This window comes from Dromiciops gliroides, chromosome 2 (genome assembly GCF_019393635.1).
Source record: "Dromiciops gliroides isolate mDroGli1 chromosome 2, mDroGli1.pri, whole genome shotgun sequence".
NCBI classification, from domain to species: Eukaryota; Metazoa; Chordata; class Mammalia; order Microbiotheria; family Microbiotheriidae; genus Dromiciops; species Dromiciops gliroides.
The window spans coordinates 191800572-191827872 of NC_057862.1; the positions used below are offsets into that span (position 1 = coordinate 191800572).

At 38.1% G+C, this 27301-nt stretch overlaps 1 protein-coding gene across 1 annotated transcript in view; it reads right to left on the reverse strand.

The window, feature by feature from the left end:
- Positions 1-27301, reverse strand: part of INO80 (INO80 complex ATPase subunit) — a 91961-nt gene that overhangs the window by 42916 nt on the left and 21744 nt on the right. The window contains 11 exon segments of the mRNA XM_043983217.1: positions 7411-7588; positions 7907-8000; positions 10852-10919; positions 12051-12184; positions 12703-12870; positions 14024-14109; positions 14668-14785; positions 15205-15289; positions 18524-18666; positions 19109-19168; positions 22697-22792. Of these exon segments, the coding sequence (XP_043839152.1) occupies positions 7411-7588; positions 7907-8000; positions 10852-10919; positions 12051-12184; positions 12703-12870; positions 14024-14109; positions 14668-14785; positions 15205-15289; positions 18524-18666; positions 19109-19168; positions 22697-22792 (1230 nt within the window).

Sequence of the window (27301 nt, forward strand, 5' to 3'; positions counted from 1 at the left end):
GGATGCTATTTGTGTTTCAACAAGAACACCCACATGGCAGAGGTTGAGGAAGTTGGTACCATGTACTTACTGCCCAGGATGTCTACCTGGTGTTTTCCCCTTCTTAAAGTTGGGAAATGTCTGCAAAGGATTCCCTGTTAAATTTCCTGAGTACTCAAAACTTTAAATAAAAAAAATTTTTTTTTTTAAATTCTTGGGTTAAATGCAAAGCATGCTGTTGGGAGCACCTTCTTAAAGATAAAGCAAAACACCTCTACTTTCTTTCAACAAATAATGCCCAAATACATTTGTGATTGTTTAAAAGCACTTTTTGGTACTGTCTTACTTAGGTATTTGGGGAGAAACTATGTTGTTGTTTGCCTCTATTTTTGCTAATAACAAATGTATTAATAATAAAGACATAAAAAAGTAAAAAAAAAAAAAAGTTCCTGAGTTTATCCCTTCTGTGGTAAAGGTGTCCCTGTTCAAAAAGAGGACATATCCAAAAGGTAAAGTAAGCTGAAGCAGATTAAGTCTCTCCCTTTTCCAGTACAGAAAAGGTTTGTGTACTTTCATAGGAAGCCAGAGAGAGGAATGGGTTTCTTCTTTTACTGAGGATGGGATGAATATTAGAATCGGATCTGTAATCCAAGACAAATTCCCCAAAAAAGGGGTAATAGTTTACAATTCCAAACTACAGTTCAGGTTTGGACCACAAATTAACTCAATCATTCACAGCTAATCATCACAAAATATTGCTGTTACTGTGTAAAATGTTCTCCTGGTTCTGCATACATTACTTTTCATCAGTTCGTTTAAATCTTTCCAGATTTTTCTGATATCATCCTGCTGATTATTTCTTATATCACAATAATATTCCATTATAATCACAGACCACAACATGTTTAGCCATTTCCCAATTATTTCCATTTCTTTGCAACTACAAAAAAAGCAGCTGTAAAGATTTTTGTACCATAGGCCCCTTTCCATTTTTCTTTGATCTCTTTTGAATACAGACCTTGTAGTAGTATTGTTGGGTATGCAGTTTCATAGCCCATTTGGCACATTTCCAACTAAAGGTTATCTTAGACCCAGTGATTTTGTATAGAAATTCATGATGAGGAAATCTGCTCAACTCATGTAGGTAAACAACTGTTCTGCAACTTATAATCTTAAGAATGCCTAGGGGGTATTAAGAAGTTAAGTGACTTGCCTAGAATCCCAAAGCCAAAACCTGTCAGAAGCAGAACTTGAACTCAGGTCTGTATCCACTGCATCATACTGGCTCTCTAAGGATGATTATCATGAATTATTGTATATAAATTTTTCTAAAGAAATACACTATAAACTCCACAAAACTTAGAATAGCTTCACATCTTAATTTTCAATATCCCCCAGTGCTAAGCCCAGTGCTCTGTGCACACTGGTACTTATTGTTTGTTGAATTGTAGATGTTCTCTTTTTTCTCTTTCTTTTTCAATTTTAATAGTATTTTATTTCCAATTACATGTGAAGATAGTTTTCAACATTAATTTTTATAAGATTTTGAATTCCAAATTTTTCTCCCTCTCCAAGACAGAAAGCAATTTGAATACTATAGGTTATATATGTACAATCACATTAAAAACATTTCCACATTAGTCATGTTGTGAGAGAATTATCAGAACAAAAGGGAAAAATCTTAAAAAAGAAAAAACAGTATGGTTCAATCTGCATTCAGATCCCACAGTTCTTTTTCTGGATGTAGAGAGCATTTTCCACCATAAGTCCTTTGGAATTGTCTTGGATCATTGTATTGCTGAGAAGAGCTAAGTCGTTCATAGCTGATCATCACACAATGTTGCTGTTACTGTGCACAATGTTCTCCTGGTTCTACTCACTTCACTCAGCATCAGTCCACTTAAGTCCTTCCAGGTTGAACTGTCTATGTTCTGCAAATATTTGTGGATTACAGGCCCAGAAGGAAAGTGTCTTTATCAAGGATATAAAGGTAATAAATTAAGGAGTAAGGATTCTCAAAATCTCAAGTTATTCATTCATTTAACTATGGGAAGGGAAAGAGGGGGGAAAAGGACATAGGAAAGAAGGAAATGTGCCAAGCACACTGCTGAATGCTTTACAAAAAACTCATTTGATACTTAGAACAACCTTGAAAAACAGGTACCATCATTACCCCCATTTTACAGTTGAGAAAACTGAGGCAGATAGATTTTAAGTGACTTGCCCAGCATCACACAGCTAATGTCTAAGGTTGGATTTGAATCCAACCCATCCAGGCCCAAGAACAGATACCATAAAGATATTTATGTTATTAAACTCTCTCAAAAGAGAGCTTAATAGGGGTGGCTAGGTGGTGCAGTGGATAAAGCACCGGCCCTGGATTCAGGAGTTCCTGAGTTCAAATCCGGCTTCAGTCACTTGACACTTACTGGCTGTGTGACCTTGGGCAAGTCACTTAACCCCCATTGCCCCCCCCCCAAAAAAAGAGAGAGAGAGCTTAATTAGAATTAACTGATATACAACAACAAAGGACCTAGGTTCAGATTCTGGTCTTTTAACCTGCATGACCTGGAGCAAGAACATTACCTCCCCTCGGGGAATCAATAATCTCATCATTAAAGTGAGAGTACTGGACTAGATATCTCCTGAGATTTCTTCTAGCTCTTTCTATAATCTTGTCAACTACAACCTGAGTTTGAAACACTATAGATACTATCTCCCCAAAACTGTGTACTGTAGAGCAGGGCTTCTTAAACTTTTTCCACTTGTGACCCCCTTTCACCCAAGAAATTTTTATGAGACCACAGACATATATATATAATATATAATAGGCATACATAACCATTTACTGTTACCAAATTTTTTGCAACCTCCACATTCAGTTATTCGACCCGATATGGGGTCGTGACCAAAAGTTTAAAAGGTTCTGGGGTAGAGCATTTAGTACATAGGGGGCATTTACTTAGTAAATGTTTGTTGGTGATGATGACAATGCAGACAAACACTTCCAAAGGAATCACTATACTCTAAGCAGTAAGTAAAGGAAAAGTGCATTAACGTTATTCTGAGGCCAAGAGAGGAACTAGATTAGAGGAATTCAGTTAAGTGTTATCAATTCACCAGAAAAAGTAGAATTTCTTATCTTTAACTGAAATTGTCTACCTTCATTTAGCATGTCCAATACTTTATTCTGACCATAAAACAACTTTTACTGTATATGCAGAAAATGTTATCATGTCTTAATGACTTACCTTAAATGGCAAAGTAACAATTTGAGCTTGGTTGGTTAAATTTGGGGGAAAAGAGGAAAACTGGAGACAAAGACTATGCCCCAAAATGCATCAGACTCATGAGTTTCTTAGTGATATTCCTTCTCTCTATTTCTCCATTGTACCCAAGTACCATGACAAAATGAAGCATACGTCGAACATATCTCTCTCCAAAGAGGAATAAATGGAGCATTAAATATTCAAAAAGTTTTCCAAATACCTCCCCTACTCACCCAGTTCCACCTTCATTAAAAAACAATGACCTTAGCTTTATTGCATGCCATTTTATTTATTCACATGGAAATAGGATCAGTGAGAAAACTGTTACTCTGAGCACAAGGCATAGAAAATAAGAAACTCTGACTTCCCTAAATACACAACATGGACCATCATCACATAATATTGCCAAGTAAAACGTCTGAGAGTAGCCCTGAGATTTCTCAGTTCCGCTTGCCTAAAGCAAGCAGATTTTTGGCATTATAGAAGGCCTAAACTAGATGATACCCCCAGAGTAGAAAAGGCAGTAGTATCAAACTGAGTTGCTACACAGGAGGCTTATGTGTTATGTGATACACTACTTCAAATATAGATATTCAATATGTTCATAAAGTGGGGCAGGTCACACGTACCGTGGCACATTTCTAGATCAGGAGCTAGAAAAAAAGACCACAGCTATCATGGCCCTATACACACACACACACACACACACACACACACACACACACACACACACACACGGATAAAATTATCTATCACGTTTGGAGGCTGAGTACAAGAGGATACTTATCCTACTTCTTACCCTAAAGGCCTCATACAAACCTCATGGCCCTAAAGCCTGTTAGAAGCAGAAAAAAGGCTGACTCCCACTTAAATCTACAGGATTTACTCAAGTTGTATGAAATGGTACCAGGAGTTGGGGATCCCTATCATGGTCAGGAAAGCTTTGTGGTAATGACAGTAAAGAATAACAGCAGGCATTTCTTGAGTGCTTACTATATGCCAAGCACCATGCTAAACAATCAAAACAAAAACATGGTCTCTGCCCTCAAGATCACATTTTAAGGGGAGACATGACACACAAATAACTAGTTTCATAAATATCTATAGTGTAAATGTTAGGTCATCTCAGAGGGAAGGCACTATCAGTGGGGAAGGGGAGGTGAACCTGGGAAAAGCCTCTTGTAAAAGGTAGGAAGGATTGGAGCTGAATCTTACAGGAGGCCAGGGGAGTCAGGAGGCAGAGAAGTAGAAGAAAAATATTCCAAGACTAGGTCAATGAGAAGGCACGGATCCTGAAAATCAAGTATCACACGTGAGGAAAAGAAACAGCTAGATCACAAAATGCATGTTGGGGAATGAAGTAAGAAAGGACCAGGTTATGAAGGACTTTAAAAACCAAACAGTATTGATACTTGATCCTGGAGGTAATAGGGAGCCACTGGAGATTACTGAGTAGGTGAGTCACATATGCATCATTGTGGCAGCTGAGTGAAGGATGAATTGAAGGAGGCAGACCTACCAGCAGGCCACTGCTATAGTTCAGGGAAGAGGTGATCATGTGAATAGAAAGTAGGACGCATACAAGAGATGCTGTGAGGGTAGAAATGACAAGTATACTATTGTGCTGTAAGAAATGATGAGCAGGAGGAGTTCATAGAAAACTGGAGGCTCTTGTGTGGGCTGATGAGTGAGATGAGCAGAACCAGAAGAACATTGTACACAGTATCATCAACATTGAGTGCTGATCTACTGTGATGGACTATATTCTTCTCACCAATGCAATGGTACAGAAGAGTTCCAGGGAACTCATGATAGAAGAGGATCTCCAAATACAAGAAAGAAAAAAAAAAAAAAAGAAGTGTGGAGTATAGATGCTGAATGAACCATACTATTTCTTTTGTTTTTGGTGCTGCTGTTTTTTCTATTTTGAGGTTTTTCATCATTGCTCTGATTTTTCTCTTATAACATGACTAATGCAGAAATAGGATTAATGTTATTATGTGTGTGTGTGTGTGTGTGTGTGTGTGTGTGTGTGTGTGTATATAACCTATATCAGATTACCTGCTGTCTAGGGGAGGGGGGAGGGAGAAAAATCTGAAATTGGAAAGCCTGTATAAACAAAAGTTGAGAACTATCTTTACATGTAATGGGAAAAAAATAAAATACTTTATTAATTTAAGAAAAAAAATGACAAGTATACAACAGATTGTATGTGTGGGTTGAGTACGAGAGAGGGAAGAACTGAAGATGATACCAAGGTTGAGAGTCTGGGTAATTAGGGAAGAGCTTTGTCAGAGGGATCATCAAAAGTTAAATACTGATGCAAAACTTTATCAATACCAATTTTTAAGGATTGGGAAAATCTACTAACTAATGCCTCTATATAAAACTTATTTTCTTCTTTAACCAGAACACCATTCCTTCCATTTGTTTAAAAACACCAAAAATCCCTGAAGGTTAATGAAAAGCAAATATTAAATTATCTAGATACTTTCATTCATCAATGGATTCAGAAAACTCATTGACTCAGAAGTGATAAGTTCTTATCTTTGAGCCCTTCTAGTCATTGCCTTGCTTAACTCGGCTCACTCACATTCTCTGACACAGACTTCTTTCACCCTGTAAACAGGGGCTTATATGTTGTCTGACTTTTTTTTTTGTTCATTGTGAGGAACGACAAAAAATGATCACAAAGCAAAGGTCAAATTTAAAATGATAGAGGAATGTAAAATACAGCAGAACACTAAAACATGATTCATTATCACACATACTGTCCCTCATTGTGCTGATGTGGTTATCACGAAAAGCCTTGGATTTTTAGTTATTTTTTAACATACATGTCACATCTCCCCTACAAGGTCATGAGCATCATAGAAAAAGTAGAGGTGTATGTCATACTTCTTTGAACCCTCCATAGTAGCTAATATATGTTAAGTTTTTAATAAAAATATACTGATTGATTCAGGTATATCTGGAGTCACATTACATCCTTCAAAACAAAAGAACTACAAATTCTGATTTGACATAACACAGCTTGTAAGATAAAAAGATGTCTCGTCATTGAGTAACTTCAGTATAATAATGATGGCAGGGTTCATTTTCATCAGTTGATGCCAGCTGTCCTACTCAGCAGTGAGACTAGACACTTGCTATCTTCTCTTCTGGTATTCTAGACTTTCTGCCTGTCTAGTTGTTGGCTTTGTGTAACTAGAATAGAGTCTCTCCTCTCAGAGTCACATAAAGAAACAAGGGAAAAGAATGCTTATCCTGAAAGGGTACCAATTTCCCTCCTCCCCTGTCCTATTTAAATAAATCCATACAAAAGGGCTTAATGCTTCCTCTTGTATTAACAGAAAATGAAAACAAAAGTCACATGAACCTAAAATAGCTAGCAGAGATTGGGGAGGAAAAAAGAAAGTGTAATGCAGACAAAGCATGAAAAGCTACCAGAATGAGTTGTAAACTTGTTTCCCTGGCTGTTCAAAACATCTCATAAAGGTTTTCTCTATTTAAAAGTATAGGTTTGGGGACAAGACAGACGATGGAAATTAAAAAACAATATCCTAAGAAGTGAGTCACTTTAGAAATTGCAGGGAAGAGGCAACACAACAATCCAGAGGAATAAACACAGAAAGCCAGGACCTTTCATCTACAGTGATAACAGTGTTTATATTTATATAGTACTTCAGGTGTGCAAAGTGTTTTACAAATATGATCTCATTTGATCCTCAGGAAAAATCCTGGAAGGTAGGTGCTATTATCATTCCCACTTTACTGCTGAGGGAAGCAGTGCCTGAGGGGAGGGAGTGATCTGAACTCAGATCCTCCTGACTCCAGACAGTGTTCCATCCACTATAATCCCTATACAGCTGCCTTTGCTGTAATATCGGCAGTTCAAAAGACTTGGACATGTGGTAGCTCCTTTAAGGCAGAGAGTTTGCTTTCTCTTTGTTCTCATCTATAACCACCTGTCTTATTTTTCTCTATCCCTCATTATTAAAGGAAGACATCCTCTAAGACTTCCTACCATAATAGTGGGCCAAGCTGATGAGTAGCTAGATACAACCAATGCCCCTATGCTGAGATAGAACCTTGTCTGATTCCCTGCTTGCACCCGAGACAAGGGAAAGCTCAGAAGAGAGTAGTGATGACTGTGGCTTACCTGTAACAAGGTGCAGCTGGAAAGGTTGGGAAAGGAGAGGGGGAAATCAACCCCAAGGAGGAAATCCTTATTCCTCAGATGTAGAGGACTGTGTTGGTTCTCCCCTTGTGGCTCTCCCCAGGAACGCAGCTGATGGAGCCTGTAGGAGGCTTTCAGAGACAGGAAAAGAGCTAACCATCTGAAACAAACCACAGCAGATGTGCTTATTCAGCGCTCCAAGGAGAGGCTTCAAAGCTTCATGATGACAGAGCCTCACATAGTTTGTAGCACATGAACACATCTCACTTGTGAAGGATGAGCATCTGATAACACCTGATTATTTTCTATTTCCATGTCAGCTGATTATTTTTTAAAAAGTAACAAAGATGAAAGGTCTAAGGGTAGATATGATTTTTACATTAATTCTACACATGAATTATAATTACACCACTGTTTTTTTTAACCAACTAATCTTCCAATTCACCTTTCACTAGTCAAATAACTAAGTTTTGCTTACCTTGCCAAAAGTCCCTGAAGCATGAGGTTTGCCATCTCAGCAGGCGACACATCAATAAATCGAAGGAAAGAGAAACAGCTTTCTTCATTAACACCTGGCGTAACAAATTGGGGATGTTAATCCCAACAGCAAGCTGAAATTGGGGAGTAAAGGGCACTGAGCTATCTTGCTAAAATTTGGATCCCAAGAATTTTAGGACATGCTAGTAAGGATATTTGCCTACTGTTAAGGGCTAAAATTCTAGCTAAACTGTCTAAAATATCTAATGAGTGGTCGCCAATAAATTATAAGCTTTAGCAAGAGTTAGACTTTTAAGCATTTATTAAGGAGAATAAGAATTTTGGTAAAGAGAGGGAAAGGCCTAGATTCCTATCTATTAAAGGGAGAGCACATTTCTAGCTCCGCTCTCCACCCGAGTCCAAAGGAAAGAGTGTGAGACCGAGCGCCAGTCTCTTCCTTCCTCCTCCCACTAGCCCGCGTCACTTCCTGACGCCCGGTCTTGCCCTCAAAGACCTTCGCTTCATGGGCAGAACTCTTTTATAGTAAGTCTCCAGCAGGTGGCGTCATTCCAATCGTTACACTACCATAATGGTTCAAACACTGGTTGTCTTTCATTTATAGAGATCTGGCCTCCAAAGAGGTCTTTTAAAGAGAAAACATGGGAAGCTAGGTAGTGGAGGTCCTGGAGTCAGGAAGACCTGAGTTCAAATCCAGCCTCAGAAACATATCAGCTATTTGATACTGGGCAAGTCACTTAACCCTGTATGCCTCAGTTTCCTCATCTGTAAAATGAGATGGAAAAGGAAATGGCAAACCACTCCAGTATATTTGCCAAGAAAACTCCAAATGGGGTCACAAGAGTCAGACATGACTGAAAAGCAACTGAACAACAACAATGAGAGGTACAAAGCAACGGAAGACAACATTAAGATTTTAAAGAAATCAAATTTCGGGAAAAACCATGGCCTATATTTGGACAAATAAGGAAGTTAAGATTTTTTTCCTGTTATAGAAATTTTAGCCTAGCTATGTATTAGAAAGTATTTCATGACAGGAAGAGGGTAAAACTTTTTTAAAATTTCACACAATGAATGTAAAAGTCTAATCTTTCCCAAGGGACAGTGACTGGTTTCATACAAGACAAGACAAAAGCAGTCAACAACAAAGCGATGCTGATAAATCAGGAAATGATTTGGAAGGAGTATTTTACCCCAAGCCCTCTCAATTAACTGTCTTAAAGAAAATTTTAAAAAAAAATGACAGCAGGGGGAAAACTGGAAAATAGCATGACAGAAACTAGGTATGACCAACATTTCACACCATATACTAAAATAAGGTCAAAATGGGTTTGAGTGATACCATAAGCAAAAATAAGAGCATGGAATCATTTATCTGTCAGATTTATGGATAGCAGATGAATTTAGGACCAAAGATATATAGAGAAAAACAAAATATAAAGTAGGTAATTTTAATTATATAAAATTTAAAAGTTTTTGCATAAACAAAACTAATATAACCAAGATTACAAGGGAAGCAGAAAACTGGGAAAGAATTTTTGAAACAAGTATCTCTGATAAAGGCTTTATTTCTCAATTATATAGAGAATAGAGACAAATTTATAAAAATACAAGTCATTCCCCAATTGATAAATGGTCATGGGATATGAAGAGGCAGTTTTCAGACAAACAAATCAAAGTATCTATAATCATATGAAAAAATGTTCTAGGTCACTATTGATCAGAGAAATGCAAATTCATGACACGATCACTCCAAAAAACAACCAAATAATGCCATAGGACAACGCCTGGAGCAGCAAAACCCACAGAAGAATGTGCATTCCAAGAAACGCTTGGAAGGTCAGAAGGAGGGAGCTGCTGTGCTGATACAGGAGTGGAGCCCAACCCCACAGTCACCCTGACACAGATCCAGTCCCAGGAAGGCCTCACCAAAGAAGGAGACCCCCCCCCCCCCCCCCCCCCCCCCCGCCTCTGAATCAGCTGAAGTGCCAGTATCATCTGGAACTAAGCTCACAGTCTGGTGAGAGGGCTGAACCCATGGAAGGGGGAGACTACAGGGGTCTATGCTGGTGCTGAGGCAGAACTTGGGTTTTTCATCCCTGCTGGGAACCAGGAGGTAGGCTTGAATAGCAGTGGCCCAGGTCGGTGAGGGGCACAGGCTCGTTGGAGCTAACAACCACAACACAAAGACATCCCCAAAAAGAGAAAAAAGACCTATTTGTACAAAAATATTTACAGCAGCTCTTTTTTGTAGTGGCTAAGAATTGGAAATCAAATGAGGAATGGATAAACAAGTTGTGGTATATGATGGTGATGGAATACTATTGTGCTATAAGAAATGATAAGCAGGATGATTTCAGAAAGGCCTGGAAAGACTTGTATGAACTGATGTATAGTGAAGTCAGCAGAACCAAGAAAATATTGTGCACAGAGATGGCAATGTTGATTGATAAAGAACTGTGAATGATTGAATTATTCTCAGCAATATAATGATAGAAGATAACTTCAAAGGACTAATGGTAAAGCATACTATCCACCTCCACAGAAGTGATGTTAAACACAGACTAAAGCATGCTAGTTTTCACTTTCTTTCATTTTTTCCCTTTCATCCAAGTTTTCTTGTACAAAATGACTAATATGGTATTGTTTTACATAACCACACATGTATAACCTACATCTGACTGCTTACTTCCTCAGGGTAGGGACGGAGGAGGGAGGGGAGGAGGGATAAAATTTGCAACTCAAAACTTTAAATAAAAATGTTTATTTTTTTTTAAGTGATAGCAGGCTAATCAAACAGAACAATCATGGGCCAAGGAGCTAAGCCAAACCTTCTGTACAGAGAAGTCTTATCTTTTTCATGACACTTACTAAATAAAATAGCTGATATGCTGAGAAACCCTTCAAATTTAACATTAAGATACCTACCCTTCCTGTGGAAGAGGGACTGCTGGATATAGTCTGGTGCAAATGGTGAGAGAAGAACTCTTAACCACCTATAAAACAAAGAAGTTTAAAATGAAATGTGAAATTGCAACTTTAGGTAACTAAGTTAGGTTCCTCAAAATACAGAATATGTTTAGGCTCTGCTCTGCTCCCACTTTCAGAACCTGGGGTACCAGGTCCTAGGGCTTAGTAACTTGCTACTTCCATCAAGTAGGGAAAAAAATGACATGAAGTTCAAAGAAAAAAAAGCATTCAGCAAAGAAAATGTACCTCACACAAGAATAGAAAAGTGTTTTGTCTTGTTTCTATACTCTATTTTGGAAGGAAATAATCCCAGATTTGAAAGTATTTCAACTGGCGTTAAAAAGGGACTCTGCACCTTAGGTCTGTTATTCACAATTACTTAAGAAAAACTGACAGTCGAGTGTTGTCATGGTTAGAAAAAGCAAACTGTATCCAAGCAACATATTTGAACCTTGGTTCCAGTAAACTGAAGCAGATAATTAGTTATGAGGACAGTATTAATTGCTTTTGTAAAGAACATATCTTTCCTTCTCCCCTACGGCAAGAGTTTACTCAATCCCTCACAGGGAATGAATTTCGTTTGAAAGAAGCTAAATTGTAATAAATGACATACCAAGAGTAAGGGAAGAATAAATGAAAAATTTCTTCCCACTCGATTGTTCTGTATTCCATAACACATACAGAGGACAACAGGAGCTAAAATGTAGTTTACACCTGTTCTATACTTATATACTTACACCTTTACCCTACCTCTCTATCACAACTATTCTCTGGAAAATGTAAATTTGTTTAATGAAAGTCAAACAATACTCACAGGACAGGAAAAGACATGTGGAAAGTACAAATGCCATTCTGTGAACATAGTGAGCTACCTAATTAGTGACATTTTGCCATGAAGAGACATATGCATTCACATGTGAAGCAGATCTGAAGTCCTTAAGAAACAATCATAAACAATTTCCTGCATAGGTGGCTCACCATCTGTTTTTCTGTGCACACACACACACACACACACACACACACACACACACACACACACATATGTTTCATGGGCACACCCTGATCTAAAAGAATTATGACATAAACCTCAAATCCTAGAAAAACAGAATCCATTTTTTTGGTAACAGTAGATAAACAAGAGCTTATTGTTTTCTGACCTGTCTCGTGAATGATTAAAGACCCTGATCTGTCCATGACGGTAAATAAACTTGGAAATCTGGTATGGCTTTAGAGTGATATGAAATGGGGACCATGTCTCTTGCCGCTCAAAGAGCTCTGGATGATTACACACCTGAAAAGAGAAATCAGTTGAAAAACAGCCAAATATGAAGCTGCCACATTATGCTGAAAACAACCACTCAGGTAAAAAGCAAAAGCTCAATGTTTAGTTATTCCCATTTATATTCACCATTTTTTACCATTCCCTCTTCTTTGATCAGTGAAATTATTTGTCATAAATCATGAGGCCTTATGTCTGCATTAGAATTGAGGTACTACTTGGGAGCAGCTAGGTGGTGCAGTGGATAAAGCACCAGCCCTGAATTCAGGAGGATCTGAGTTCAAATCTGACCTCAGACACTTGATACTTACTAGCTGTGTGACCCTGGGCAAGTCACTTAACACCAACTGCCCCACAAAAAAAAAAAAAAAAAGAATTGGGGCACTACTCAATCTCCAGAGCTACCTCACAAGACTTTAGAGTGTTTTACAAATCTTAAAGCTCTGTTCATAAAGTACTTTGATGTTTGGTGTGAGATTAGCTGCCATAGCTCTGGGGAATGGATGGCCCAAGTACTAGGCAGACCATACCTTCCTGAACTGCATGACCAGATTCATGAGGCTACTGGTGGTATTCTGTGCTTGCTGGGTGGAGCCCATTGAAGACTGCAACAGATCCTCAATGGAGATTTTGTTCTTTAGTGCCTGATAAAGCAGCTTCTGTCTACTGGTCAACTGGCAATACATCCAAATCTCAATCTGAAAAAGAGCAAGGAAATTAATATGCAGACATACCTGGTTTCGCAAGAGATCAATAGCAGAATAAAGTGTGACATATACTGAAACCAGAATATGCCATAAAGAATAAACAAATATTCAACATGTAGAGACCACAATTCTAACTTTGTAATTTAGGAGATTAGAAAGAGTTGTTTTTTTAAAAACACTACTACCAAAACCACTTTCTTCTATTCCAAAGCGCTTTTTGTCAAAATTCATCAGTACTTGGGCTGATGTTGTTGTTGTTGTCCTATGTTCTCAAAGAGGACCATGCCATTGGGGTTATGTCATGACTTGCAATGAATTGGATTTTACTGACAGAGGGCTGTGCAAGGTCCCTAATTTCACTCTCTCCTCCAGAGCCATTTGGGTCCAGTGTCAAGATATACAACAGGAAGACTGGATATGGCCCCAGATATTTAAGGCAATTAGGGTTAAGCAACTTGTCCAGGGTCACACGGCTAGTAATTGTCTGAGGTAAGATTTGAACTCAGGTCCTCCTCACTCCAGGGCTATTGCTTTCTCCACTGCACCACCTAGCTACCCCAAGTATTAAGCATAATGCCTTACTGTGTGCCAGCCACTGTGCTAAGCACTTTATAAATATCTCATTTAATCCTCATAACAAGTCTGGGGGGTAGGTGCTATTATTATTATTTCTATTTTACAATTGAGGAAACTGAGGAAGACTGAAGTTAAGTGAGTTGCCCAGGGTCCCACAACTAGAAAATGTCTGGAGGTTAGATCTGAACTCAGGTCTCTAGGCACAGTTCTTTGAGCTACCTAGCTGACTTCTAATATAGATACTGTACTATGGCTGGGTATACAAATATAAAAAAAAAAAAACCAATGATCAACTCTCGAGGAACTTGCATTCTAATATGGAAACTACAATACTTATATAAGCATATACAGAAGAAATAAAGAGAATGAACTCAGCTAAGTATAAGTTGGTGAAGACAAAGTGAATTTGAAGGTAATCACCTACCCACTCCCCCTTCACCCAGGAAAAGAAGAGACATTTGTAGGAGACAGTTGGCTGGGAAGTGAAAACAGGACACAAAGGTCAGGGCAGAGGGGCAGGGCTATGGAAGGAGAGAGGTGAGGGTACCCCCAAATGTTCTCTTCTCACCTTGTCTGACAACTCATTTTCCACATCCTTCTTGATTCTTCTTAACATAAATGGCTTCAAGATCATGTGTAACCGAGACAACTGATCTGAAATGACAGGTCATGTCCCCAACAGAATACAATTATGAGTAGCACCAAGAGCCAAAAACATAAAGATGCTCCTCTCACTGCCTGACCCAATATTCATACACTGCTTGCCTTCAGACCAAGAATTTACCATAAAAGAGGGACATGAAATTTTCTCAAATAGGAACCCAAATTTTCTACAGCTCTGTATTGATGTGTTCATATTCTGTAATGGTCTCTTCTGGGGGAAAAAAAGACTTTTACTAAGTATAAAACACACACGCATATGCATAGCTTCTCTATTCTGTTCAATGCTCTAAATCGGCTGTCAAAGAAAAAAAGAAAATATACTATACTGTTCAAAAAGCTACCACCTTTGACTTTACTATCGCCTATTTAAGATATATGACAATCAACACATGGAAGAAAAACAAACAAAAAAAACCCTTACTGTCTTTTTCTATTGTTCAGGGTTAAGGATTCTTCATGACTCAATTTAAAGGAGAAAAAACCCCACAAGCATGAGGTTCCTTATATTGGTTGATTAAGAAAAAATGAAAAGATCCAGGGATAACTTACTCTCATCAATGGCAGATTTGTTCTCAGCATGGCTCTCAATATCCTTGGAAAACCACTCATTAAATTCTTCATGGGAATCAAATAATGTTGGCATAATGAAATGTAGCAGAGCCCAAAGCTAGGAGTAAAATGAAGGAAGAATGACTATCAACAAAGAAACAGGTGCTTTTTAACCAAACATCTCCCGGTCTGTTAAGTGCCAATAGGCACCATGTGGATAGTTTGCATTCTTCATTTCACTACATACCACAGGCTTTCTAAGTGTGCTTCCTTCTCTGAGGACAAATTCTATGGAATTACCTGCACTAGAGTACTTTCCAGGTTTTAAAAAAACACACCAGCCTTTTCTCACTTCTGATTTATTATAGAAAGGAATTTCCTTTTATGAAAAAGGTTAACTCATAAGTGTCTAGATGTCTGTCTTTCATTCAAAACTACAGGGTGAGGACACTGCCAAGAGGCAGTGGACACACATTATAATGTTTGGATGTTGCATTGATGAATGCATACCATTTCTGTTCCCTGCCCAATGCCCACCTCAGCCATAGTGTTTTGAATAGGGGTCCCTGTGAGCAGAAGCCGATTCCGACACTGAAACTGCAAGAGGATCTTCCACCGAACACTGCCAAAGAGAAAAATCACAGGCTGAATTAGTGTAGCATCCATTTTCTAATTCTTTACTAAAACCTGCACAATAAAATTCACATAAATACAATAAGATTCTACTTAAGTACTGAATCATGAAAAAAAAAAAACCACCTGTATATACTTTTCTGTTCAGTTTTGGCCTTTGAATTGTCCCCAAAGTTCTGAAAATGTATTTTCTGTACCCTTCTTTTCGAGGTGGGGAACTAGGGATGTGGTGTCATATTTGGGATGACACATGTTAGTTTTGCTCAACTCCTTCCTGTCTCCCCCCACCAACTTCTTTATTTAGTCTTTGTCATAAGGGCTGGTCTGAGGCTGAAGGGCAAGGAAGGGATACAAGGGAAATGAACTGATGTAAAAACAAAAGACGTCAAAAAAATACTGCTTTATAAAATAAAACCACAAAGAGACTGACCATTCTGACATATCACTTAGGACATAGGATATGAAAAAACTTAGGTCTTTTCTGGGAATGAAAATTATTCCTATGAATCAATGTTAAATGGATTTTTTTTATGTTTCTTCCAGTGAGACATACTTTCTGCCAGGCTTATCTAATATATAACAGCACCAGAATTCACTTGGCTGTGGCAGGTAGGGTTTCAAACTGAGGTTTGAAGTGTCTCCACTGTATATGTGTGGAAAAGAGTAAAAAAAGTGAGGATTTTGTAATTTTGATGGAGAGAACCTCAAAAATGTTTTGTTTAGGGCAGCTAGGTGGCGCAGTGCATAAAGCACCAGCCCTGGATTCAGGAGGACCTGAATTCAAAGCTGGCCTCAGACACTTGACACTTACTAGCTGTGTGACCCTGGGCAAGTCACTTAACCATCATTGCCCTGCCCAAAAAAAAAAAAGTTTTGTTTATGAGTGAGGGTAAACATTTTTTCAAGTGGTTATTTACATTTTAATTTTTTTTGCCAGATTCATTAGGGAATGAGTTTTGCCCTTGACTAGGTTTAAAAATTTTATATTTGTTTTAAGTCCTTTTCCAGTCCCTTATTTTTCTTTTTTTGGGTTTTTTGCAGGGTAATGAGGGTTGAGTGACTTGCCCAGGGCCACACAGCTAGTAAGTGTCAAGTGCCTGAGGCTGGATTTGAACTAAGGTCCTCCTGAATCCAAGGCTGGTGCTTTATCCACTGCACCACCTAGATGCCCCCCCTTTATTTTTCTTTTGATCTTTATCTAAATACTTTTTGCTATGAATAAACTTTTAATTTTTATGTAATCAAGAGAATTATGGTGTAGAGAGGATTTAGTTGGTGTAAAAGCCAGAAAAACCTATGCTCAAGTCCCAACTCTGATATACACTAGGTGCCCAAAAGCAAGTCGTTTTACTCCTCAGTGCTCCAGGAAGCACTCTTTTGGGCTAAAAATTGCTGTAGTCTTAAAACATAATATAACCTATACATTCCTGTATTTTTATTTTTTTTAAATTTCCCAATTTCATTTCAATCTGCTTCAGGCCATAGTTGGGAGTGTTGAGGTCATGTGTCTGACAACTGTGCTCTAGGCAACTCCCTTAAATCTACCAGCATAGGTAGAGAACATCTTCTCTCTGGGGAGTCATCTATACCAATGAAATCATAGGTCTGGTCCATATCCACTAAAAAGTATATATCAACTTGTTCCTAAACATCTTCTACTTGTTTAATAAAAACTTATTTCTGCATCTGCAACTGAAATATTATTGTAGTCTCTATTAGCTTTTTTCAATAGTTTTTGCTGGTTAGAATTAAGTTTGCTAAATAGTGTGACATTGAACTCTAAGTGTATTTTTAGGATGCCTTTTGAAATTGACTGTCGACACAGTTAATGGTATAGTTGGGTGATAAATGACTCTTTTTCTAAGTAATTTTTTTAAGGTTTTATTTGCTAAAATTTCCAGGCTGAATTGTTCCCTGTGATAAAAAAAAGAGACGTTTAAGTAAAAATAGCAATACATTGACTATATCTGACAATACTAAAAACACAATCATTTTGGACCTCTGCATCTCTGTCACGAGGGTGAGAAAGGTTTTATCTTCTATTATGGGGGAACCTTTCGGGTACTCGGTTCTACATTGGGGTATTTTTATTTACTAACATTTTTCCAAAAGGAAAGGCCAATAAGATAATCCTCTGCAAAAGGCACGTTACCTTTTCATTTAATCCAAGAAGCTTTATTAAAACTGTAACTAAACCTTGAATACGTAAGAAAATTATGATATATAGTAGGAATATCTGAACTACTTTTAATCTGTGTCCTTATTTGCTATCTGGTTTTGGACCTTAGAGGTAACATCACATCTTAAACATTAGTTTCTTTTTTTTTCTTGAGGCAATTGGGGTTAACTGACTTGCCCAGGGTCACACAGCTAGTAAGTGTTAAGTGTCTGAGGTTGGATTTGAACTCAGGTACTCCTGATTCCAGGGCCAGTGCTCTATCCACTGCGCCATCTAGCTGCCCCACATTAGTTTCTTTAAAAACAAAAAGAAAAACAACTTAAGTGTGATTTAGTATTTTTAGACCCCCTAGGAATTCCTGGGAACAGCAGAGTTTTTTTTCTATACAATATAGGATTTTATTTCATTCATTCATTCACTTTTTCAGGGCAATGAGGATTAAGTGACTGGTCCAGGGTCACACAGCTAATAAATGTCCAGTGTCTGAGGCTGCATTTGAACTAAGGTCTTCCTGAATCCAGAGCCAGTGCTTTATCTACTGTGCCACCCAGCTGCCCCCAGGATTTTATTTCAATTAAGATTTTTTACCCCACTCTAGTACTTTTGTCAAGTGCAGTCTAACAAACAATCCTCAAGATAAAACAGAAAAGGGCAGCTAGATGGCGCAGTGGTTAAAGCACTGGCCCTGGATTCAGGAGGACCTGAGTTCAAATCCGGCCTCAGACACTTGACACTTACTAGCTGTGTGACCCTGGGCAAGTCACTTAACCCCCATTGCCTGCAAAAAAAAAAAAAAAAAGATAAAACAGAAAAGAGATTTCCTATGTAGAAAGCAGTGCTCCCTGAGCATTACTATATGAGAACAAAACCAGCCTGAGTATGGATGTTCCAAGTTAAGTACCACGAAGAGTCTTCACTCTTTAGGCAGGCCCAAGACTGACACACAGACATTCTGAACACCACATTCTGAAATTTCTCAGATCTGCTTGTTTGGTCTGAGTTCAAGCACCTCCCCACAAAAGCTGCTTCTACCCCTCATGTTACCTGGAACTACTCTTGAGAGCTTGGGCCTCATCCAATACCATGTACTGCCATTTTACTCGCTGGAAGTACTTCACATCCTGAACCACCAGCTGGTAGCTGGTGATCACCACGTGGAAAGGAGCATCCTGAGTGTAAAGTGTCTTCTGCGAACACAAAAGAGAAAGGATAAAGAGACATCTGACAATCCATAAAACAATGTGTTTGGGGGCTAAACTCTCCTCATGGTAAGGAAGTGAGTGAAGAACTTAGACAGGGTCACTTTCTAGGAGCCCAGCTCTCATTACAAGTCAGACAACATGGAGTAAAAGAAATGAGATTTAATTGCTTTAAAAGCAGTCACTACTATAGCTAGAAATTGAGGTATTCAACTCATCTACTGAAAAACAGAGGCTTCTATTTAATCCTATCCAAACTATTACTATGGTTAATCCCTCTAAGATCAAAAGCATAGAAGAAAAGGGAGGAAAGTAAAATTCTTTTTGTTGAATGACTAAAACTATACATTCATATTTTAAACAATATATGTAATTTTTTGAACATATATTGGAGCTAATGCATGCATAGCAAGAGTAAACTGATTGTTACCTGACTCCAGAATTTCCTGATGACTTTTCTATCGTGAGGATTACCCCAATATGGCAGCACCTGCAATGTCATTAATGAGATTATTTTTTCCAGTAACATTATTGCCATGAGTATTGGCATCCTCTTCTTCAGAATATACAAAAAGCTAATAGGATGAATATAAACCATTCCATTAATCTGGTGCTTTTTAATTTTAACTTAAATTATCACTTTTATGTGCAGAATCCACATCTCAGCATAATCTTTTGTAAGGTACCAAGGATTTTTTTTGGCTTTGAAAAACAACAACAAAAAGTTTAAGGAGATGAACTAGAGAAATCTGAACATGAAATGTAAGACATTTTCAGTGCTAAGACATTTTTAGTTACATTACTGACTAAAAGGTCAATAAAGGGGGTGGAGGACCAGAATAATGTCAAGAAAAGTACTAAATTTATATAGCATAACACTCCCATCTACTGGACGGCAGAGGAACAACTAAAAGCTGTTGAATGGCATAGTAGATATTTTGAGAACACTTATAAAGAACTTACTATTTATAATATGCTAAGTATCATAAAATAAAAACAGATTCTGCATTCTAGGAACTGAAATTCTAAAAAAAACATCATTGACATTTGTACCATATATAGCCAATATGTTGTGGAATTTAAATATCATTTCACACTCTACTATATCTTGCCCAGGGGGGAAAAATCACCTATGAAACCAGAGTTTTCTAGAAAATAGGACTCTTGGGGCAGCTAGGTGGCACAGTGGATAAAGCCCCGGCCCTGGATTCAGGAGGACCTGGGTTCAAATCCAGCCTCAGACACTTGACACTTACTATAGCTGTGTGACCCTGGGCAAGTCACTTAACCCTCATTGCTCAGCAAAAAACAAAAAGAAAAACAAACAAAACAAAAAGAAAAAAAAATAGGACTCAGCTTTTAAGTTCAAAAGTAAGAATGAACGGAAAAACAGCATTTGGGACATCTCAGCTACTTTTCCTTTCCTTGAAACAATTCAATGAAGCTATGACCTCAATGGTGTATACTCCATAAAGTACAGCAGACTACAACCCATGCGTGCCAGGTCACTTCCTATTTCCAAACCAGGAAACTGTGGATTCTGACATCAGAATGACACTGGATTCTGAGAGGTGTGCTTTTGAATTATGTTGCACAGGAACAGGCTTCTACAACACTCCCTAGATATTTCCAAACTATGTTGCTGTGTCTAAGACCCTGCCCTGCTATTCCATCATTAGAATATAAGTCTATTGAAGCTCGAGGACCATCTTGCTTTCTTATATTTGTATCCCTACTGCTTAATAAAGTGCCTGGCACATAATGAGCATTTAATAAATGTTTTGTCATTCATTCATGTCGGTGTCAGCTTGTGTACCTTGTGCAGTCTCCCCTGTAAACAAGTCTACAAGGGGTCAATCAAATGTGTGAAGGCCCTTTTTGTGTTGACAGGAATGGAATAAATGGGATGTCCACTTATTATCCCTTGATCTTACTACATTAACAGACCGTTTCCTTTCATCTGGCTGTGCATTTCCTTGATAATAATTTACATGACTTTTTATGTACACTTCCTCATTGGTTAATATGTTGCTGCCTACCGCACTCACGACCTCTCTCCATTAAATGCCCACTGAATGATCTAAAAGTTGAATTATTCAGAGATTATATTATTACATGACTCACACGTCACATAGTATTTTTTTTTTTAGTGAGGCAATTGGGGTTAAGTGACTTTCCCAGGGTCACACAGCTACTACGTGTCAAGTATCTGAGCTTGGATTTGAACTCAGGTCCTCCTGAATCCAGGGCTGGTGCTCTATCCACTGCACCACCTACTTGCCCCAAACACTTGTTTTTAAAATGGAAAACAAATTTCCCTTTATTTTAGGGAAAAGCTTGGGACAAGTCAACTTCACAATGCTTACTCAGCTCCTTCTCTAGTTCCCAGTCAATTCTAAAGCCACCTATCTCACTGTCCATCTGTCATGTTCATTTAAATACTGATGGACTAGCTCTATGGACTATTTAACCAACTGCCTGTCATAGTTTGGATAATAAACATTCATCATTCCCTTGGCTTTTCCTCTGTGCATGGATAGGTAAAACTTTGTGAGTGAAAATGGATCATGTTCAGAAGGCTTTACAATGGGCAGGACAAAGGGTAGCATCTGGAAGACCTCAATATCTGCAGGGAATTCTCTTTTGACATCCTCCATGATCGTGTCAAACAGTGGTAAACACATGTCTCTGTGTTTTATGTATCATAAAGTTACCCTTGTTGCCATGCATTTCAAGGATTCTTTTTGGTTTTTTTTTTTGGTGAGGCAATAGGGGTTAAGTGACTTGCCTAGGGTTACACAGCTAGTAAGTGTTAAGTGTCTGAGGCTGAATTTGAACTCAGGTCCTCCTGACTCCAGGGCCTGGGCTCTATACACTGCGCCACCTAGCTGCCCCTTCAAGGATTCTTAAAACATCTTAAAGATGAATGGGAGACTATTGGAATATAGCTATTAAAGGCAGCCTTTTTCATTATTGAATCAAATAACTTTTTATAAAGTTTTCAACAAAAAATAAAGAGGAATTTTGTCCTCTCTGTACCTTTCAGTTAATAATGTAACTGTAAAGATTGAAGATTTCGTTTGCTATAAAATATCAGTTGCAGAAGCATGTCCTTTTTATAACTTCATCAAGGATACCCTTGGTGTGTGTGTGTGTATATTATTCTTAAAGATATTCCTAGAACGAGCTAAGTAGGCAGATGCACATGCTTACTGATATTTCATAATGGCCTTTTCTTATTTAAATAATAACTTTTTTCTTTCCTTAATGCCATTTTTTGCACATGATTGCCACTCCTAATGACTCCCTTTACCTACCACAATAGAATCTCTCCTTGGAACAAAAAAGCACATTTAAGAAAAACAAATCAATATGAGGCCATGTCTAAATTGCCTTATTTCATCTATAATCCACCATCTCTCTGCCACGAGAGAAGTGTGTTTCTCTCCAAGTCCTTTTGAGGTCAGGATGGGTACCTGAATTGATCAATTCTGAAACTGTGCAGTATTCTCTTCTTTTACCTTACTCCAGACAGACATGTAAATCATTCTCCTACTTCTGCTTACTCTGCACCAGCTCAGACAAGTCTTCCTGCACTAAAGATCTGAGTTTGGAAATGTGCAATATCCATTTATTCCACAGCCCTCAAATCCCCAAAATACTTTTTGACCACTGTCCCAGGCAGGACCTCAGTGAAAAAGTACTCATGCTCAGTTCTAAACCAGAGCAGCCAGGGCTTCTCAGATTGGCTCTAGAAAGTACCAAAAAAAGCCCTTTACCTTCTCAGCTCCCTTTTGTGTGTTACCTTTCTACACTGGAATGTAACGGTTAATATGTTCTAAATTCCTTTAACTTCATTCCTGAGGTTGAGCCTTAAATTTCCTATTCATGGGGAAAATATGCATACCTCCCTCTCTGAGGTCAAAGACACCCCCCCAACACACCCTATTATTAGCAATTAAGTCACTTAGAAAATGAGCAAAATCTTTTTAGGATCCACCAAAAATATAAAGATTACCTTAAATCTGGGAACAAATCTTGAAAACTCTTGATGCCAGTTATTGAGTGTAGAAGCAGGGGAAATGATTAAGAATGGTCCCCAAATGTTCTCTCTCTACAACAACAACAAAAGACTGGTTCAATCAGTTGTATTCTTATAATGACTTAAACCATTTAATAAAGAATTATGATAAATAAGCGTAGCATCACAGTAGCAATCACAGGTTATAATAAAAGATGTCTCCTAGTCAAGCACTAAAAGTATTCTTTTCAAGAATACAATGTTGCAAGAAAACCCATCTGGAAAAACAAAAGCTCAAGGATATCATGGGAATGAATGAAAAGAATTAAGAAAGAAGGTAATCTAGCAGTACCAGATCTCAAACTATATTATAAAGTAGTAATTATCAAAATAATCTGGTACTGGCTAAGAAATAGAGAGGTAGATCAGTGGAATAGAATAGGTAGAAATTACACTGTAGTAAATGACTACAGCTATGATAAACCCAAAGATCCAAGCTTTTGGAACAAAAACTCATTATTTAACAAAAACTGCTGGGAAAACTGGAAAACAGTATGACAGTAACTAGGCAGAGACCAATATCTCACACCATATACTAAAATAAGGTCAAAATGAGTACATAATTGACACATAAAAGATGATATCACAAGCAAATTAAGAGAGCATGGAAAAGTTTACTTCTAAGACTTATGGGCAGAGGAAGAATTTAGGACCAAAGAAGATATAGAGAGCAAAACAAATTATAAAATCCCGAAACCCCTGCCAATTTGGCGGGCATGTTTCATCAAGGAACACCTATTCCTAGAAGAAACAATGGGGGGATGTGATAAAATAATGAGATTTAGCAGATACTCAAAGACCCACCTGGAGATTTATCTAAACTGATTGAATCAAGTGAGAGTGATTCACTGCTGATTAGTCTACTTCAAAGTTAACTAGATTGTAATCACACCTGGCTAGCCCTTAAGAAGATATTGTTCTCAGAAGCTAGACTTTGAACTTCACTTGAGAAAACCTTCAAGTTCAGTGAACCAATGGATTTGGAGGACACCACCAATCAGCTTGAAGCAGTGTGTAAGAACCGCCTCTGTTCCAGACCTATAAAAGCTTCCATAATCAGTTGCTGGAGAGTTCCTGACTGAAGCAGGCTCGTGGTAGAGGACTTGAGGAAGAACCCGACCAGGCTGGAACACAAGGTTAGATAGGCCTTTTCTTAACTTTCTGAACTCCATGTGAATACCTGTATGCTTTAATAAATGTTTAATGCCCAAAGACTGGTGCTAAAGCTTCTAATTTAAGGTGACCACAATATAGATTTTAAACATCACAGTTTTATACAATCACTTTGATTATATAAAATTAAAATGTTTTTACACAAACAAAACTAATGTAACCAAAATTACAAGGGAAACAGAAAACTGGGAAAGAATTTTTGAAACAAGTATCTCTGATAAAGGCCTCATTTCTCAATTATATAGAGAACCGAGTCAAATTTATAAAAATACAAGTCATTCCCCAATTGAAAAATGGTAAAAGGATATGAAAAGGCAGTTTTCAGACAAAAAAATCAAAGCTATCTATAATCATATGAAAAAAAATGCTCTAGCTCACTATTGATCAGAGGCGGAACCAAGAAAGCAGAGAGAAGCCAGGAAGTTGCCTGAGCTAATCTTGAGTTTACCTCAGAAAAAATATTAAATCAAAACTCTCAAGGGATTCTGGAGCTACAGAACCTATAAAAAGACAGAGAAACACAATCTTCCAACTTGAGATAATTAAAAAAAAATTTTTTTTTTTTTGCAGGGCAATGGGGGATAAGTGACTTCCCCAGGGTCACACAGCTAGTAAGTGTCAAGCGTCTGAGGCCGGATTTGAACTCAGGTGCTCCTGAATTCAGGGCTGGTACTTTATCCACTGCGCCACCTAGCTGCCCCAAATTGAGATAATTTAGAAGACTTCAGGAAAGGTCTGTCTCACTTGGGCAAAAGGGGAGTGCAGTACAGCTCAGTGCTGTGTTGAGGGGGTGTGGGCAAGCCAGTAGGAGGCTCTTGGCCACAGCACAGAACAGCAGCTGAGGCCCCTTGGTCCTGGCTCAGCAGGCTGGTGGCACAGCAGGCCAGTTGTGAGACCCCACCAGCCCTGACAGAGAGGACAAACTGCCAACCAGAGAACCACCCACAGGACAGGCATGACTAGACCAAGCCATCCCAGCACAGGGAGCAAGCCCAGAGCTGTGAGGAATCTCCAAGCCCCAGAGGCCTCAGAGCAGAAAGCCAGTAATCAGGCTCCTATCCCCCAGCACAAGAAGCTTGCAATAGTGGCCCCTGTGACCCAGGAGCAAACCTCAATTTCAAAAGTCAAAAGGCTAAAATATGAGTAAGAAACAGAAAAGGACCCTTACCATAGAGAGCCTCTATAGTGACAGGGAACACCAAAACACAAACTCAGACGAGGACAATACTGTGTAAATGCCTAACTGTGAAGCCTCAAGGGGGAAGATGAATTGGTCTCAAGACCAAAAAGCCTTCTTGGAAGAGCTCAAAAAGGATTTTAAAAAATTAAATAAGATAGGTACAGAAAAAAGTAGGAAAAGAAGTGAGAGAAATGAGAGTTACTCAAGTAAATTACAAAAAAAGAGAATCAACAGTTTGGAAAAGGAAGCACAAAAATTGACTGAAAAAGACAATTCCTTAAAAAATACGATTGGCCAAATGAGAAAAAAAAAAGGCCAAATGGAAAAGGAGCTGCAAAAGCTTACTAAAGAAAATAATGCCTTAAAAATTAGAACTGAGGGGCAGCTAGATGGTGCAGTGGATAGAGCACCGGCCCTGGAGTCAGGAGTACCTGAATTCAAATCCAGCCTCAGACACTTAACACTTACTAGCTGTGTGACCCTGGGCAAGTCACTTAACCACAATTGCCTCACTAAAAAAAAAAAAAAAATTAGAACTGGGCAGATGAAAACTAATGATTCCATGAAACACCAGGAATCAAACAGAATCAAAAGAATGAAAACAAAAAATAGAAGAAAATGTGAAATACGCCATCAGAAAGATAATCGACCTGGAAAATAGATCCAGGAGAGATAATTTAAGAATTACTGGACTGGGGCAGCTAGGTGGTGCAGTGGATAGAGCACCGGCCCTGAAGTCAGGAGTACCTGAGTTCAAATCTGGACTCAGACAATTGACACTTACTAGCTGTGTGACCCTGGGCAGGTCACTTAACCCCAACTGCCTCACTAAAAAAAAAGCAAACAAACAAACAAAAAAAAGAATTACTGGACTACCTGAAAGCCATGATCACTACTGATCAGAGAAGTGCAAATTAAAACAACTCGGTGGTATTTCCTCATCAGAATGGCAAATAGGTCCAACCATTCTGGAGAGCAATTTGGAACTAGGCCCAAAGGGCTAGAGAACTGAGCATACCCTAGCAATAGCACTGGTAGGTTTATATCCCAAAGACATCCCCAAAAGAGAAAAAGACCTATTTGTACAAAAATATTTATAGTAGCTCTTTTTGTAGTGGCTAAGAACTGGAAATCAAAGGGATGCTCATCAATTGGGAAATGGCTAAACAAGCCGTGGTATATGATGGTGATGGAATATTATTGAATATTATTGTAAGAAATGACAAGCAAGACAATTTCATAAAGGCCTGGAAAGACCTGTATGAACTATGTTTAGTGAAGTGAGCAGAACCAAAAGAACATTGTGCACAGTGACAGCAATACTGTCTGATGAAGAACTGTGAATGACTGAACTATTCTTAGTAATACAAGGATCCAAGCTATCCCAAAGGACTACTAATGACATATACTATCCACCTCCAAAGAAAGAACTGATATTAATTGAACAAAGTAAAGCATGCTATTTTCACTCTTCCATTCTTTTTTCTTTAGTCAAGTTTATTTTTTGTACCAAATGACTAATATGGTAATGTTTTACATAACTGCCCATGTATAACCCATATCTGATTGTTTACCACCTCAGGGAGGGAAGGAGGGATAAATATTAGAACTCAATTATAAATAAAAATATTTATTTTTTTTTAAAAAAGAATACAATGTTGCTCTAAAATTATTCGGTTTTCCACCTTAGATCAGGGCTTCTTAAACTTTTATACTCGTGACCTCTCTTTTCACCCAAGAAATTTTTACATGACCCCAGGTATATAAAATAGATATACAAATTAAACATTTACTGCCAAATTTTTTGAGACCCTTATATTCAGTTATACAACCCCATGTCGGGTTGAGACCCAGTTTAAAAAGTTTTGCCTTAGATTACAAATTGTGACCCTATTTTCTCTGATATGGCCTCTCAACAAAATCTATTTCAGTCTTATAGCCTCTATCAACTGGCAAGAAAAAAGTTAACATAATGCAGTACTTTCTGCAATGCCAATCAGTTCAAATATAATGCAGTGAGAACAGATGGGCTTCAGTACCCTATTAGCACCTTTGATTTTTGCTAAGATCTTAGGATTATAAAATCTCAAAATCCATCTTGTTATAAATTTCAATTTAGTGGAATATTATTTTACTGTTAGGAGGATAAATATGAAGAAGTCGCAAATATAGGATCTTGTATGAAGTAA